At 43.5% G+C, this 15995-nt stretch overlaps 1 protein-coding gene across 1 annotated transcript in view; it reads right to left on the bottom strand.

The window, feature by feature from the left end:
- Positions 1–15995, bottom strand: part of mynn (myoneurin) — a 57705-nt gene that overhangs the window by 25147 nt on the left and 16563 nt on the right. Inside the window, exons 5-10 of the mRNA XM_079531201.1 lie at positions 12306–12449; positions 8748–8871; positions 5613–5713; positions 5411–5483; positions 1152–1247; positions 60–187 (exon numbers count right to left, since the gene is read on the bottom strand). Coding sequence (XP_079387327.1) covers positions 60–187; positions 1152–1247; positions 5411–5483; positions 5613–5713; positions 8748–8871; positions 12306–12449 — 666 coding nt within the window. The remainder of the gene's footprint in view (positions 1–59; positions 188–1151; positions 1248–5410; positions 5484–5612; positions 5714–8747; positions 8872–12305; positions 12450–15995) is intronic.

Genomic DNA, 15995 nt, shown 5'->3' on the forward strand with positions numbered 1-15995 from the left:
TATAGTTATAATTATAGTTGATTTATCACACCTTTAGTTAGTTATAATTATTTCAATACCTTCTTCACTTTGCCCTTCTCGTCCGGCTCCTCCTCCGGCTCCTCCCCCTCGTTGTCATGGTCGCCGCCCTCCGTCCAGTCGGGGTCTCCGCCCACATCCAGGGTGCTCCACTCCTCTTCGTCCTCCGCTGCAACGTTAGCATAATGTTAGCAAAGTTAGCATAACGTTAGCAACGTTAGCATAACATTAGCAACGTTAGCATAACGTTAGCAACGTTAACATAATGTTAGCAACGTTAGCATAATGTTAGCAACGTTAGCATAATGTTAGCAACGTTAGCATAATTAACACAACAGATGCATTAATCCGATTAATACAAAAGCAAAAGCCCTAAAGTAACCACACCAGAGGTCAAAGGTCACAGTGTAAAGCCCTAACCACACCAGAGGGTCGCCATGCGACAACTTGCAACCATTATCCTCAATGGCATGTTGCAAGGAGTTGCATTAGTGTGGTTTGTTTCACTTGCAAAGAGTTCCATTCGTGTGGTTTGTTTCACTTGCAAGGAGTTGCATTAGTGTGGTTTGTTTCACTTTCAAGGAGTTACATTAGTGTGGTTTGTTTCACTTGCAATGAGTTGCATTAGTGTGGTTTGTTTCACTTTCAAGGAGTTGCATTAGTGTGGTTTGTTTCACTTGCAAGGAGTTGCATTAGTGTGGTTTGTTTCACTTGCAAGCAGTTCCATTAGTGTGGTTTGTTTCACTTGCAAGGAGTTGCATTAGTGTGGTTTGCAAGGAGTTCCATTAGTGTGGTTTGTTTCACTTGCAAGGTGTTGCATTAGTGTGGTTTGTTTCACTTGAAAGGAGTTGCATTAGTGTGGTTTGTTTCACTTTCAAGGAGTTGCATTAGTGTGGTTTGTTTCACTTTCAAGGAGTTGCATTAGTGTGGTTTGTTTCACTTGCAAGGAGTTGCATTAGTGTGGTTTGTTTCACTTGCAAGGAGTTCCATTAGTGTGGTTTGTTTCACTTGCAAGGAGTTGCATTAGTGTGGTTTGTTTCACTTGCAAGGAGTTGCATTAGTGTGGTTTGCAAGGAGTTCCAATAGTGTGGTTTGTTTCACTTCACCTTTGACCTATAATAAACAGTCCTCACCTTGCTCGTCTTCGTCCCATTCTTCCTCTTCTCCTCCTTCTTGGTAATCCTCTCCGTCTGCGGCTCCGCCCTCTCCCTCCTCCTCTCCTGCGCCCTCTAGGGGTGTGACACCGTCACGACATGTGTTGTTACGGACCGTTAATTATTGTCGCACAAATAAAATCACGATTGACTTTCATTGTGTTTTTGGACCATGTGACCATGTGGACCATGTGAATAGATTATGACCATGTGACCATGTGAATAGATTATGACCATGTGACCATGTGAATAGATTATGACCATGTGGACCATGTGAATAGATTATGACCATGTGACCATGTGAATAGATTATGACCATGTGAATAGATTATGACCATGTGACCATGTGAATAGATTATGACCATGTGGACCATGTGAATAGATTATGACCATGTGACCATGTGAATAGATTATGACCATGTGACCATGTGAATAGATTATGACCATGTGAATAGATTATGACCATGTGACCATGTGGACCATGTGGACCATGTGAATAGATTATGACCATGTGACCATGTGGACCATGTGAATAGATTATGACCATGTGACCATGTGGACCATGTGAATAGATTATGACCATGTGGACCATGTGAATAGATTATGACCATGTGACCATGTGAATAGATTATGACCATGTGGACCATGTGAATAGATTATGACCATGTGACCATGTGGACCATGTGAATAGATTATGACCATGTGGACCATGTGAATAGATTATGACCATGTGACCATGTGGACCATGTGAATAGATGATGACCATGTGACCATGTGGACCATGTGAATAGATTATGACCATGTGGACCATGTGAATAGATTATGACCATGTGACCATGTGAATAGATTATGACCATGTGGACCATGTGAATAGATTATGACCATGTGACCATGTGGACCATGTGAATAGATTATGACCATGTGGACCATGTGAATAGATTATGACCATGTGACCATGTGAATAGATTATGACCATGTGGACCATGTGAATAGATTATGACCATGTGACCATGTGGACCATGTGAATAGATTATGACCATGTGGACCATGTGAATAGATTATGACCATGTGACCATGTGGACCATGTGAATAGATGATGACCATGTGACCATGTGGACCATGTGAATAGATTATGACCATGTGGACCATGTGAATAGATTATGACCATGTGACCATGTGAATAGATTATGACCATGTGGACCATGTGAATAGATTATGACCATGTGACCATGTGGACCATGTGAATAGATTATGACAATGTGGACCATGTGAATAGATTATGACCATGTGACCATGTAAATAGATTATGACCATGTGACCATGTGAATAGATTATGACCATGTGGACCATGTGAATAGATTATGACCATGTGACCATGTGAATAGATTATGACCATGTGGACCATGTGAATAGATTATGACCATGTGACCATGTGGACCATGTGAATAGATTATGACCATGTGGACCATGTGAATAGATTATGACCATGTGACCATGTGGACCATGTGAATAGATGATGACCATGTGACCATGTGGACCATGTGAATAGATTATGACCATGTGGACCATGTGAATAGATTATGACCATGTGACCATGTGAATAGATTATGACCATGTGACCATGTGAATAGATTATGACCATGTGACCATGTGACTAGATTATGACCATGTGGACCATGTGAATAGATTATGACCATGTGACCATGTGGACCATGTGAATAGATTATGACAATGTGGACCATGTGAATAGATTATGACCATGTGACCATGTAAATAGATTATGACCATGTGACCATGTGAATAGATTATGACCATGTGACCATGTGAATAGATTATGACCATGTGGTCATAATCACATGGTCCTTATTACCATTATTATTACCATTATTAATTCATTAATTATGCAGCGCTAAAGCCCCACATTCCTTATTAATTAATTATGCAGCGCTAAAGCCCCACATTCCTTATTAATTAATTATGCAGCGCTAAAGCCCCACATTCCTTATTAATTAATTATGCAGCGCTAAAGCCCCACATTCCTTATTAATTAATTATGCAGCGCTAAAGCCCCACATTCCTTATTAATTAATTATGCAGCGCTTTGCCCCACATTCCTTATTAATTAATTATGCAGCGCTTTGCCCCACATTCCTTATTAATTAATTATGCAGTGCTAAAGCCCCACATTCCTTATTAATTAATTATGCAGCGCTAAAGCCCCACATTCCTTATTAATTAATTATGCAGCGCTTTGCCCCACATTCCTTATTAATTAATTATGCAGCGCTAAAGCCCCACATTCCTTATTAATTAATTATGCAGCGCTAAAGCCCCACATTCCTTATTCATTAATTATGCAGCGCTAAAGCCCCACATTCCTTATTAATTAATTATGCAGCGCTAAAGCCCCACATTCCTTATTAATTAATTATGCAGCGCTAAAGCCCCACATTCCTTATTAATTAATTATGCAGCGCTAAAGCCCCACATTCCTTATTAATTAATTATGCAGCGCTAAAGCCCCACATTCCTTATTAATTAATTATGCAGCGCTAAAGCCCCACATTCCTTATTAATTAATTATGCAGCGCTAAAGCCCCACATTCCTTATTAATTAATTATGCAGCGCTTTGGCCCACATTCCTTATTAATTAATTATGCAGCGCTAAAGCCCCACATTCCTTATTAATTAATTATGCAGCGCTAAAGCCCCACATTCCTTATTAATTAATTATGCAGCGCTAAAGCCCCACATTCCTTATTAATTAATTATGCAGCGCTAAAGCCCCACATTCCTTATTAATTAATTATGCAGCGCTAAAGCCCCACATTCCTTATTAATTAATTATGCAGCGCTAAAGCCCCACATTCCTTATTAATTAATTATGCAGCGCTTTGCCCCACATTCCTTATTAATTAATTATGCAGCGCTAAAGCCCCACATTCCTTATTAATTAATTATGCAGCGCTAAAGCCCCACATTCCTTATTAATTAATTATGCAGCGCTTTGCCCCACATTCCTTATTAATTAATTATGCAGCGCTAAAGCCCCACATTCCTTATTAATTAATTATGCAGCGCTAAAGCCCCACATTCCTTATTAATTAATTATGCAGCGCTAAAGCCCCACATTCCTTATTAATTAATTATGCAGCGCTAAAGCCCCACATTCCTTATTAATTAATTATGCAGCGCTAAAGCCCCACATTCCTTATTAATTAATTATGCAGCGCTAAAGCCCCACATTCCTTATTAATTAATTATGCAGCGCTTTGCCCCACATTCCTTATTAATTAATTATGCAGCGCTAAAGCCCCACATTCCTTATTAATTAATTATGCAGCGCTAAAGCCCCACATTCCTTATTAATTAATTATGCAGCGCTTTGCCCCACATTCCTTATTAATTAATTATGCAGCGCTAAAGCCCCACATTCCTTATTAATTAATTATGCAGCGCTAAAGCCCCACATTCCTTATTAATTAATTATGCAGCGCTAAAGCCCCACATTCCAATACCAAGAAGCTCAACGGCTCCAGCATGGCGGGTGTTACGGGGAAATTGGTGACCTGCATAAATATGTGACCATCTTGTGGACTTCACATGGAGGTCTTTAAATACGTGACCTGAATAGAAAACCGCTGGGTTGAACTCTGACCTGAATAGAAAACATCTGGGTTGAAGTCTGACGCCAGGGCTCCACCGGACGCGTTGCGTCTCCGTCGCGTGGGTCGAAAAACGCACCGGTTCAATTTTAATGCACGCGTTAATGTCACGCAACGCGGGCAGTGGAGCCACCCTTCATTGATTAAAAGGGGAACATTCCCTGACGGTGACGGAGACGCGACGCTGACGCGCCCAGTGGAGCCCCGGTGTGACCTGAATAGAAAACCTCTGGGTTGAACTCTGACCTGAATAGAAAACCTCTGGGTTGAACTCTGACCTGAATAGAAAACCTCTGGGTTGAACTCTGACCTGAATAGAAAACCTCTGGGTTGAACTCTGATAATGAACAAACTGCAACCATTTACTTTCGGACACTGACATTATTATGTGATTTTCTACACGATGGTCACATATTTCAGCGGGTCACCATTTTCACCATAACATCAACATGCTGGAGTGGACTGAGTGGCCGAGATTTGGCTGTAGCGACAGACAGGCAGACAGGCAGGCAGGCAGGCAGGCAGACAGACAGACAGACAGACAGACAGACAGACAGACAGGTCAACAGTACCTGCAGGGTCTTCCTCCTCCACTAGCCCCTCCTCTTCCTCCACGGCCCTGACGCTCCTGACCCACGACGAGCCCCTCCCCCTCCCCCGTCTCCCCCTCCCTCTCCTCCCCTCTCTCGCCTTCCCCTCCCCCTCCCCCTCCCCCTCCGCCCAGTCCGGGTCTTCTGTTTTCTCCACTGACTCCCCCTCCTCCCCTTCCCCTCCTCCTCCTCCTCCCTCCTCCCCTTCATCCGCCTCCTCCGTTTCCTCTTCGTCGGAACGGTTCACCTCCACGCCTCCTCCTCCTCCTCTTCCTCTCCCTCTACCTGTGTGACATAAAATACAAATAAACACATTTAAACAGCATTATGCTTCTAAAGGCCTCTACCTGTGTGACAAAAAATACAAGTCAAAGTCAAAGTCGTACGATTTGTCACACACGTTACCGCAGGGTGATTTGTTCTCCGCATTTGACCCATCTCTTGGAGCGGTGAGCTGCAGCCGTGCCGTGCTCGGGAATCATTTGATTAGTAGATTTGACCCCCCCAGATTTGACCCCCCCTTTGATGCCGAGTGCCAAGCAGGGACTGACCCCCCAATCCAACCTTTTGATGCTGAGTGCCAAGCAGGGACTGACCCCCCAATCCAACCCTTTGATGCTGAGTGCCAAGCAGGGACTGACCCCCCAATCCAACCCTTTGATGCTGAGTGCCAAGCAGGGACTGAGCCCCCAATCCAACCCATTGATGCTGAGTGCCAAGCAGGGACTGACCCCCCAATCCAACCCATTGATGCTGAGTGTCAAGCAGGGACTGACCCCCCCAATCCAACCCATTGATGCTGAGTGTCAAGCAGGGACTGACCCCCCCAATCCAACCCATTGATGCTGAGTGTCAAGCAGGGAGGCATTGGGTCATATTTGTACAGTCTTTGGTATATGACCCGGCCGGGGATCGAACCCCCGACCTCCCAGTTTCAGGGCGGACAATCTAACCACAAGACTAGTGTCTGGCATTGTGCTTCTAAAGGCCTCTACCTGTGTGTCATAAAAAACTAATAAAAACATTGAAACAGCATTGTGCTTCTAACGGCCTCATGTAGAAGCATGTAGACGTGTGTAGAATCAAGCAACCCAAAAAGCGACTGTCCAACACCAATCCAACTAGTTTAGCAACTGTTGCTATGCAGGTCAAGCTTCCGTCACCTCATAGCTGTCAGTGTTATTTTGCATGGTTGTGTTGTTGAACACACACACACACACACACACACACACACACACACACACACACACACACACACACACACACACACACACACACACACACACACACACACACACACACACACACACACACACACACACACACACACACACACACACACACTTAACGTCATGGCTGTGTTGTTGAACACACACACACACACACACAGCTAACGTCATGGCTGTGTTGTTGAACACACACACAGCTTAACGTCATGGCTGTGTTGTTGAACACACACAAACACAGCTTAACGTCATGGCTGTGTTGTTGAACACACACACAGCTTAACCTCGGGAAAGTTACATGACTGACCCACCCAGGTGATGCAATAATACTAATGACCGTAGTCTGACCGCAACATGAAAACTCCTGTCGAGTGGTTAAAAGTTGATTTCTCCCTCTGTCATTTCATCGTATTTCTAGTTTATTTAAAGAATGTCATGCACATGTGTCCAGTGCATAGCCTACTGCAGGCCTGGTTGACTAGATTTAGAAGACATGTGTCCAGTGCATAGCCTACTGCAGGCCTGGTTGACTAGATTTAGAAGACATGTGTCCAGTGCATAGCCTACTGCAGGCCTGGTAGACTAGATTTAGAAGACATGTGTCCAGTGCATAGCCTACTGCAGGCCTGGTAGACTCGATTTAGAAGACATGTGTCCAGTGCATAGCCTACTGCAGGCCTGGTTGACTAGATTTAGAAGACATGTGTCCAGTGCATAGCCTACTGCAGGCCTGGTTGACTAGATTTAGAAGACATGTGTCCAGTGCATAGCCTACTGCAGGCCTGGTTGACTAGATTTAGAAGACATGTGTCCAGTGCATAGCCTACTGCAGGCCTGGTAGACTAGATTTAGAAGACATGTGTCCAGTGCATAGCCTACTGCAGGCCTGGTTGACTAGATTTAGAAGACATGTGTCCAGTGCATAGCCTACTGCAGGCCTGGTAGACTAGATTTAGAAGACATGTGTCCAGTGCATAGCCTACTGCAGGCCTGGTTGACTAGATTTAGAAGACATGTGTCCAGTGCATAGCCTACTGCAGGCCTGGTTGACTAGATTTAGAAGACATGTGTCCAGTGCATAGCCTACTGCAGGCCTGGTTGACTAGATTTAGAAGACATGTGTCCAGTGCATAGCCTACTGCAGGCCTGGTAGACTAGATTTAGAAGACATGTGTCCAGTGCATAGCCTACTGCAGGCCTGGTAGACTAGATTTAGAAGACATGTGTCCAGTGCATAGCCTACTGCAGGCCTGGTAGACTCGATTTAGAAGACATGTGTCCAGTGCATAGCCTACTGCAGGCCTGGTTGACTAGATTTAGAAGACATGTGTCCAGTGCATAGCCTACTGCAGGCCTGGTTGACTAGATTTAGAAGACATGTGTCCAGTGCATAGCCTACTACAGGCCTGGTTGACTAGATTTAGAAGACATGTGTCCAGTGCATAGCCTACTGCAGGCCTGGTAGACTAGATTTAGAAGACATGTGTCCAGTTCATAGCCTACTGCAGGCCTGGTAGACTAGATTTAGAAGACATGTGTCCAGTGCATAGCCTACTGCAGGCCTGGTAGACTCGATTTAGAAGACATGTGTCCAGTGCATATCCTACTGCAGGCCTGGTTGACTAGATTTAGAAGACATGTGTCCAGTGCATAGCCTACTGCAGGCCTGGTTGACTAGATTTAGAAGACATGTGTCCAGTGCATAGCCTACTGCAGGCCTGGTTGACTAGATTTAGAAGACATGTGTCCAGTGCATAGCCTACTGCAGGCCTGGTAGACTAGATTTAGAAGACATGTGTCCAGTGCATAGCCTACTGCAGGCCTGGTTGACTAGATTTAGAAGACATCTGTCCAGTGCATTAAATAAACAATTTGAACTGAAGTCTTGGTGTGTGCGACCCACACCGTTATTTTTGACAGAAAGTAGCTCATAAGATGTCTACGGTGGAGTTTTATGAAACAAACACTTGAAAGAGGATAATTCGATCTTTTTGTACAGCTGCAATGTTGGTGATTTTGACGTTGTTTAATACAATTAGAGAGGACTTTTCTGTTTGAATGAATGGGCTGTAAATAAAGTGAATAATAATTACCTCGTCCTCTGCCTCTGCCTCTCTTGGCCGTTTCTCCGCTGCTCTGACGCGCTCGCTTGGAGGCGGGGCTCCGTGCCGAGGGGGAGGAGTCACGTTCTTCTTCGGCATCATCGCCCACCCTTTCCTGTGAACAGCAGATTACCATATATAGACTTATATAACCTCTTCCTGTGAGCAGCAGATTACCATATATAGAGTTATAACATCTTTCTGTGAGCAGCAGATGACCATAGAGTTATATCATCTTTCTGTGAGCAGCAGATGACCATATATAGACTTATATAACCTGTTCCTGTGAGCAGCAGATTACCATATATAGAGTTATAACATCTTTCTGTGAGCAGCAGATGACCATATATAGACTTATATAACCTCTTCCTGTGAGCAGCAGATTACCATATATAGAGTTATAACATATTTCTGTGAGCAGCAGATGACCATATATAGAGTTATAACATATTTCTGTGAGCAGCAGATGACCATATATAGAGTTATAACATCTTTCTGTGAGCAGCAGATGACCATATATAGAGTTATATCATCTTCCTGTGAGCAGCAGATGACCATATATAGAGTTATATCATCTTTCTGTGAGCAGCAGATGACCATATATAGAGTTATAACATATTTCTGTGAGCAGCAGATGACCATATATAGAGTTATAACATATTTATGTGAGCAGCAGATGACCATAGAGTTATATCATCTTTCTGTGACAGCAGATTACCATATATAGACTTATATAACCTCTTCCTGTGAGCAGCAGATTACCATATATAGAGTTATATCATCTTTCTGTGAGCAGCAGATGACCATATATAGAGTTATAACATCTTTCTGTGACAGCAGATTACCATATATAGACTTATATAACCTCTTCCTGTGAGCAGCAGATTACCATATATAGAGTTATATCATCTTTCTGTGAGCAGCAGATGACCATAGAGTTATATCATCTTTCTGTGAGCAGCAGATGACCATATATAGACTTATATAACCTCTTCCTGTGAGCAGCAGATTACCATATATAGAGTTATAACATCTTTCTGTGAGCAGCAGATGACCATATATAGACTTATATAACCTCTTCCTGTGAGCAGCAGATTACCATATATAGAGTTATAACATATTTCTGTGAGCAGCAGATGACCATATATAGAGTTATAACATATTTCTGTGAGCAGCAGATGACCATATATAGAGTTATAACATCTTTCTGTGAGCAGCAGATGACCATATATAGAGTTATATCATCTTCCTGTGAGCAGCAGATGACCATATATAGAGTTATATCATCTTTCTGTGAGCAGCAGATGACCATATATAGAGTTATAACATATTTCTGTGAGCAGCAGATGACCATATATAGAGTTATAACATATTTATGTGAGCAGCAGATGACCATAGAGTTATATCATCTTTCTGTGACAGCAGATTACCATATATAGACTTATATAACCTCTTCCTGTGAGCAGCAGATTACCATATATAGAGTTATATCATCTTTCTGTGAGCAGCAGATGACCATAGAGTTATATCATCTTTCTGTGAGCAGCAGATGACCATATATAGAGTTATAACATCTTTCTGTGAGCAGCAGATGACCATATATAGTTATAACATCTTTCTGTGAGCAGCAGATGACCATATATAGAGTTATAACATATTTCTGTGAGCAGCAGATGACCATAGAGTTATATCATCTTTCTGTGACAGCAGATGACCATATATAGTTATATAAACTCTTCCTGTGAGCAGCAGATGACCATATATAGAGTTATAACATCTTCCTGTGAGCAGCAGATGACCATATATAGTTATAACATCTTCCTGTGAGCAGCAGATGACCATATATAGAGTTATAACATCTTTCTGTGAGCAGCAGATGACCATATATAGTTATAACATCTTTCTGTGAGCAGCAGATGACCATATATAGAGTTATAACATCTTTCTGTGAGCAGCAGATGACCATATATAGTTATATAAACTCTTCCTGTGAGCAGCAGATGACCATATAGAGTTATAACATCTTCCTGTGAGCAGAAGATGACCATATATAGTTATAACATCTTCCTGTGAGCAGCAGATGACCATATATAGAGTTATAACATCTTCCTGTGAGCAGCAGATGACCATATATAGAGTTATAACATCTTTCTGTGAGCAGCAGATGACCATATATAGTTATAACATCTTCCTGTGAGCAGCAGATGACCATATATAGAGTTATAACATATTTCTGTGAGCAGCAGATGACCATATATAGTTATAACATCTTTCTGTGAGCAGCAGATGACCATATATAGTTATAACATCTTCCTGTGAGCAGCAGATGACCATATATAGTTATAACATCTTCCTGTGAGCAGCAGATGACCATATATAGTTATATAAACTCTTCCTGTGAGCAGTAGGGATGCACCATATAGATTCTGAGGGGCGCTGGCCCCTCCTATATACAGCTTTTTTGTCCTGAATTCTTGTCACATTTACCACTTGTCATTCTTGTCCAATGAAAGGAGACTTTACATCATATGTAGACGAGCAAATGGGCTATCTCTGTCCTACACGCCATTGACATTGCCATTGCAAGATGATAAAAGCGCCACTCACTTCACACGGGTGTGATGTTTACCCTTAGAGAAATAGGGTGAGAAGTTCACCTCCCTTAGAGATAGGGTGAGAAGTTCATCTCCCTTAGAGATAGGGTGAGAAGTTCATCTCCCTTAGAGATAGGGTGAGAAGTTCATCTCCCTTAGAGATAGGGTGAGAAGTTCATCTCCCTTAGAGATAGGGTGAGAAGTTCACCTCCCTTAGAGATAGGGTGAGAAGTTCATCTCCCTTAGAGATAGGGTGAGAAGTTCATCTCCCTTAGAGATAGGGTGAGAAGTTCACCTCCCTTAGAGATAGGGTGAGAAGTTCATCTCCCTTAGAGATAGGGTGAGAAGTTCATCTCCCTTAGAGATAGGGTGAGAAGTTCATCTCCCTTAGAGATAGGGTGAGAAGTTCACCTCCCTTAGAGATAGGGTGAGAAGTTCATCTCCCTTAGAGATAGGGTGAGAAGTTCATCTCCCTTAGAGATAGTGTGAGAAGTTCACCTCCCTTAGAGATAGGGTGAGAAGTTCATCTCCCTTAGAGATAGGGTGAGAAGTTCAGTCACACGAGAGAGACTCAGAGTAGAGTCGCTGCTTCTTCGCCTGGAAAGGAGCCAGTTTAGGTGGTTCGGGCATCTGGTTAGGATCTCCCTAGGGAGGTCCTCGGGGGAGACCAAGGACCAGATGGATTATATCTCCACTGGGAGGAGACCCCGGGGCAGACCAAGGACCAGATGGATTATATCTCCACTGGGAGGAGACCCTAACCCAGACCAAGGCGCAGTTGGAGGAAACACATCGACTCACTGGCCTTGGAACGCCTCGGGATCCCCCAGGAGGAAGTCACTAATGTTGCTCTGGAGAGGGAAGTTTGGAGCTCTCTGGTGGAGCTGTTCCCCGCGCGACCCGACTACGGATAAGCGGTTGAAGACGGACGGACGGATGGATGGTGCGTCCCTACCTGTGATGCCCTGCCCTCTGCCTCTGGGAGCTCTTCCGATCTCGCCACACCTCTTCCTCTTCCTCTTCCTCGTCCCCTCCCCCTCCCTCTGCGAGGGGACCCGGTCGGAGGGGGTAGGAGGGCCCGCTCGCCGCGGCCCGGAACCTTGTAGGGGTGGGGAAAAGATCTCACATGTTAAACCCATGTATAGGACTTTAGGACCTTATAGGGGTGGAAGAAGATCTTGCATGTTGGATTGATTGATTGAAATATTTATTAACAGTTTGCAGAATCACAGTACATTTCAAGCACAACTCAATGCAAAGACTATTAACTGTGAGTGGACGACACCATAAAGCATTACACTTGTTTACAAGAGGGTCCACTAGGCTTGACGTCGAAATAAATAAAAAATCTTCTAAATCCTGACAGTTTTCTGAAATACCCATGTTTCTATGTCAGTGGTGCTTAATATTTCATGTCGAGGACCCCCAGAATTATGTGTATTTGGCCACCGACCACCATCTGAAAATATGTTGTACCCCAGGATGCAGGGATGGTCTTTTAGAAATGAGTCCAGGGACATTTTATGATTTTTACAAATTGCAGCATTTCACTCCCATTTCATTTTATATGGTCAAGAAATTATTATTATAACTAAAGCTAGCAAAATAAACTAGAATAAAAACAGTACAGTAGTACAGTAGTGCATCCCGTGGATGCAGAGGTCGTTGTTTTATTGTGTCCCTCAACTATAAACTGTGTTTTGGGATGCAAAATGCACCCTATTTTAATCTCTGCTGAAAGGTAGAAGTTATCACAATACTGCCATGTAGAAGCACTCGGCACGCGATGCGACGCATTGTGAGCTTGTAGATCGGCTATTTTCAAAAGGCCGAAATGTATATAGAGCTGAAGAGGTTGCCGTGTTTTAATAATTATGAATTATGTTACAGTATGTTGTAATAATTATGAATTATGTTACAGTATGTTTTAATAATTATGTTTTGTAATAATAATTCAAGTCTACAAAGTAACTAGTAACTAAATGTAGTGAAATAACTAGAGATGTCCCGATACTGTATCGGTATCGGAAAAGTATCGGATCGGCCCTTATTTGGTCATATCGGTATCGGTGAATATGCCAGTCTAACCAGCGATCCCACACAGGGGTAAGGGGTCGACACTATGCCAGTCTAACCAGCGATCCCACACAGGGGTAAGGGGTCGACACTATGCCAGTCTAACCAGCGATCCCACACAGGGGTAAGGGGTCGACACTATGCCAGTCTAACCAGCGATCCCACACAGGGGTAAGGGGTCGACACTATGCCAGTCTAACCAGCGATCCCACACAGGGGTAAGGGGTCGACACTATGCCAGTCTAACCAGCGATTCCACACAGGGGTAAGGGGTCGACACTATGCCAGTCTAACCAGCGATCCCACACAGGGGTAAGGGGTCGACACTATGCCAGTCTAACCAGCCATTGACACTATGGCAGGTAAATAAAATGTTGGGACATGTGGAGTTTGCTTTGGAGTTGCCCAAACTGCAAGTGCACGTTTGAGTGAGGAGTCTGCTATAAACAATACAAGATAAAATAAGTAAAACAATTATAAATATTATTCTCTGGTATCGGTATTCGGTATCGGCTAACACAGAAATTGTGGTATCGGGACATCCCTAGTTATAATATTATGTAATATTATACTGTTATTATAGTATAAAATAACAGTATAATGTTCCTCTGACATGTATTGGAGTAGAAGTACTGGAAATTGGAAATACTCGAGTACCCATGTTTCTATGTCAGTGGTGCTTAATATTTCATGTCAAGGACCCCCAGAATGATGTGTATTTGGCCACCGACCACCATCTGAAAATATGTTGCACTCTAGAGTCGATCGACAACAACGGGAGGTAAGAATAAATCTATCGCGACTAGCGACTGGATCGCGGAAAGCCGTCAAACACAGGATCTTAGACGGGAATTAGACGGGATGATTTAGATCGGGAGTTATGATCGTTTTAAGATTTTCGTTTTCGTCAGCTAAACAGGCAGGGAACATTTTCGAGGACGTGTCACTGTTTGACACGTGATCGGATTGGGCAACAAGCGCTCCTAGGCTGTGGAGCGAAGCGATCGGTTTTGATATCATTAATCTCCGTCCTATTTATCAATATCCGGCTTGGGCACTTGACCATGACCTTGAACACACAACTGTTTCTATCCTTCCCCCCTATGCCACCCAGGTAGAAGAACGCATCACTGCATGCCTGGCTGACATCTCACAGTGGATGTCTTCCAACCACCTCAAGCTGAACCCAGCCAAGACTGTGCTTCTGTTCTTCCCAGCTAAGTCCTGCCCTATGCGGGAGCTAACTATCTCCGTAGACAACGCCCTGGTAAAGTCTGTCCCGACAGCCAGGAACCTTGGTGTTGTCCTGGACAGTCAGCTCTCGTTCAAAACACACATCACAGCTGTCACTAGATCCTGTAGGTTTACACTCTACAACATACGACGAATTAGACCGTTCCTCACCCAGGAGTCAGCCCAGCTCCTAATCCAGACAACAGTCTTGTCAAAACTTGACTATTGTAACTCCCTCCTTACTGGCCTACCGGCATGTGCACTTAAGCCCCTCCAACTGATCCAAAATGCCGCAGCCCGCTTGGTCTTCAACCAGCCAAAATTCTCACACGTCACCCCCCTTCTCCGCTCCCTCCATTGGCTCCGGTCGCTGCCCGCACAGAATACAAAACTCTGATGCTGGCATTCAAAGCAACCAAAGGCATGGCTCCCCCATATCTCACAAGTATGATCGTACCCTACAAACCCTCCCGCGCACTCAGATCAGCCAACGCAGGGAAGCTGGAGGTACCTTCACTAAAAACGCCGGGACAACGCTCCACACGTCCCAAACTCTTCTCCCTTCTGGCTCCAAAACTATGGAATGCACTTCCCATCACAGTCAGAACTGCAGCCTCACTCCCAATCTTCCGCCGTAGTCTGAAAACCCACCTCTTCAGACTCCACCATGGCCCGTAGCACTTGCCCTAGCCTAGCCCCTTAGATAGCACATTATGTAGACTTAGATAGTATTTTAAACAGACTTATAGCTTGTTACGTAGACAGCTCTAGAATTGCACTTTATGTAGTCATAGCACTTTATACTAGAATTGCACTTTATGTAGTCATAGCACTTTATAGTACACATGTATAATATATTATATAGTATAGTATGTATAGTTTACATAGATACTCCACTGTTACGTTCTTAGTCTACGCATGATTCATGATAACTACTTTTTATATATGTGATGTATGCCATGCTTTTGTTATTGCTTAATGTAAGTCGCTCTGGATTAAGAGCGTCTGCTAAATGCCTAAATTGTAAATTGTAAATTGTAACTTGACGGAGATCTCCACCCTGGGCCTCCATGGTGTTAACAGTCTTTGTATTGAGTTTGTGCTTGAAATGTACTGTAATTCTGCAAACTGTTAATAAATATTTCAATCAATCAATCAATCATACCAGAGGTTCCCAGCCACTGGTACTAGAACCTCTGGTGGTACTTGAGCCCCCTCTGGTGGACACACAGAGGTACTGACACACAGAGGAGGCTCAACTACAGGTAGGTCTTCTGACCAATAAGCAATTGGTTGAAATAGTCTCTCCAGCCGTGCTGAAATGAGCACGACAGCA

Source organism: Electrona antarctica (assembly GCF_951216825.1).
Source record: "Electrona antarctica genome assembly, contig: scaffold_147, whole genome shotgun sequence".
In the NCBI taxonomy this organism is placed as follows: Eukaryota; Metazoa; Chordata; class Actinopteri; order Myctophiformes; family Myctophidae; genus Electrona; species Electrona antarctica.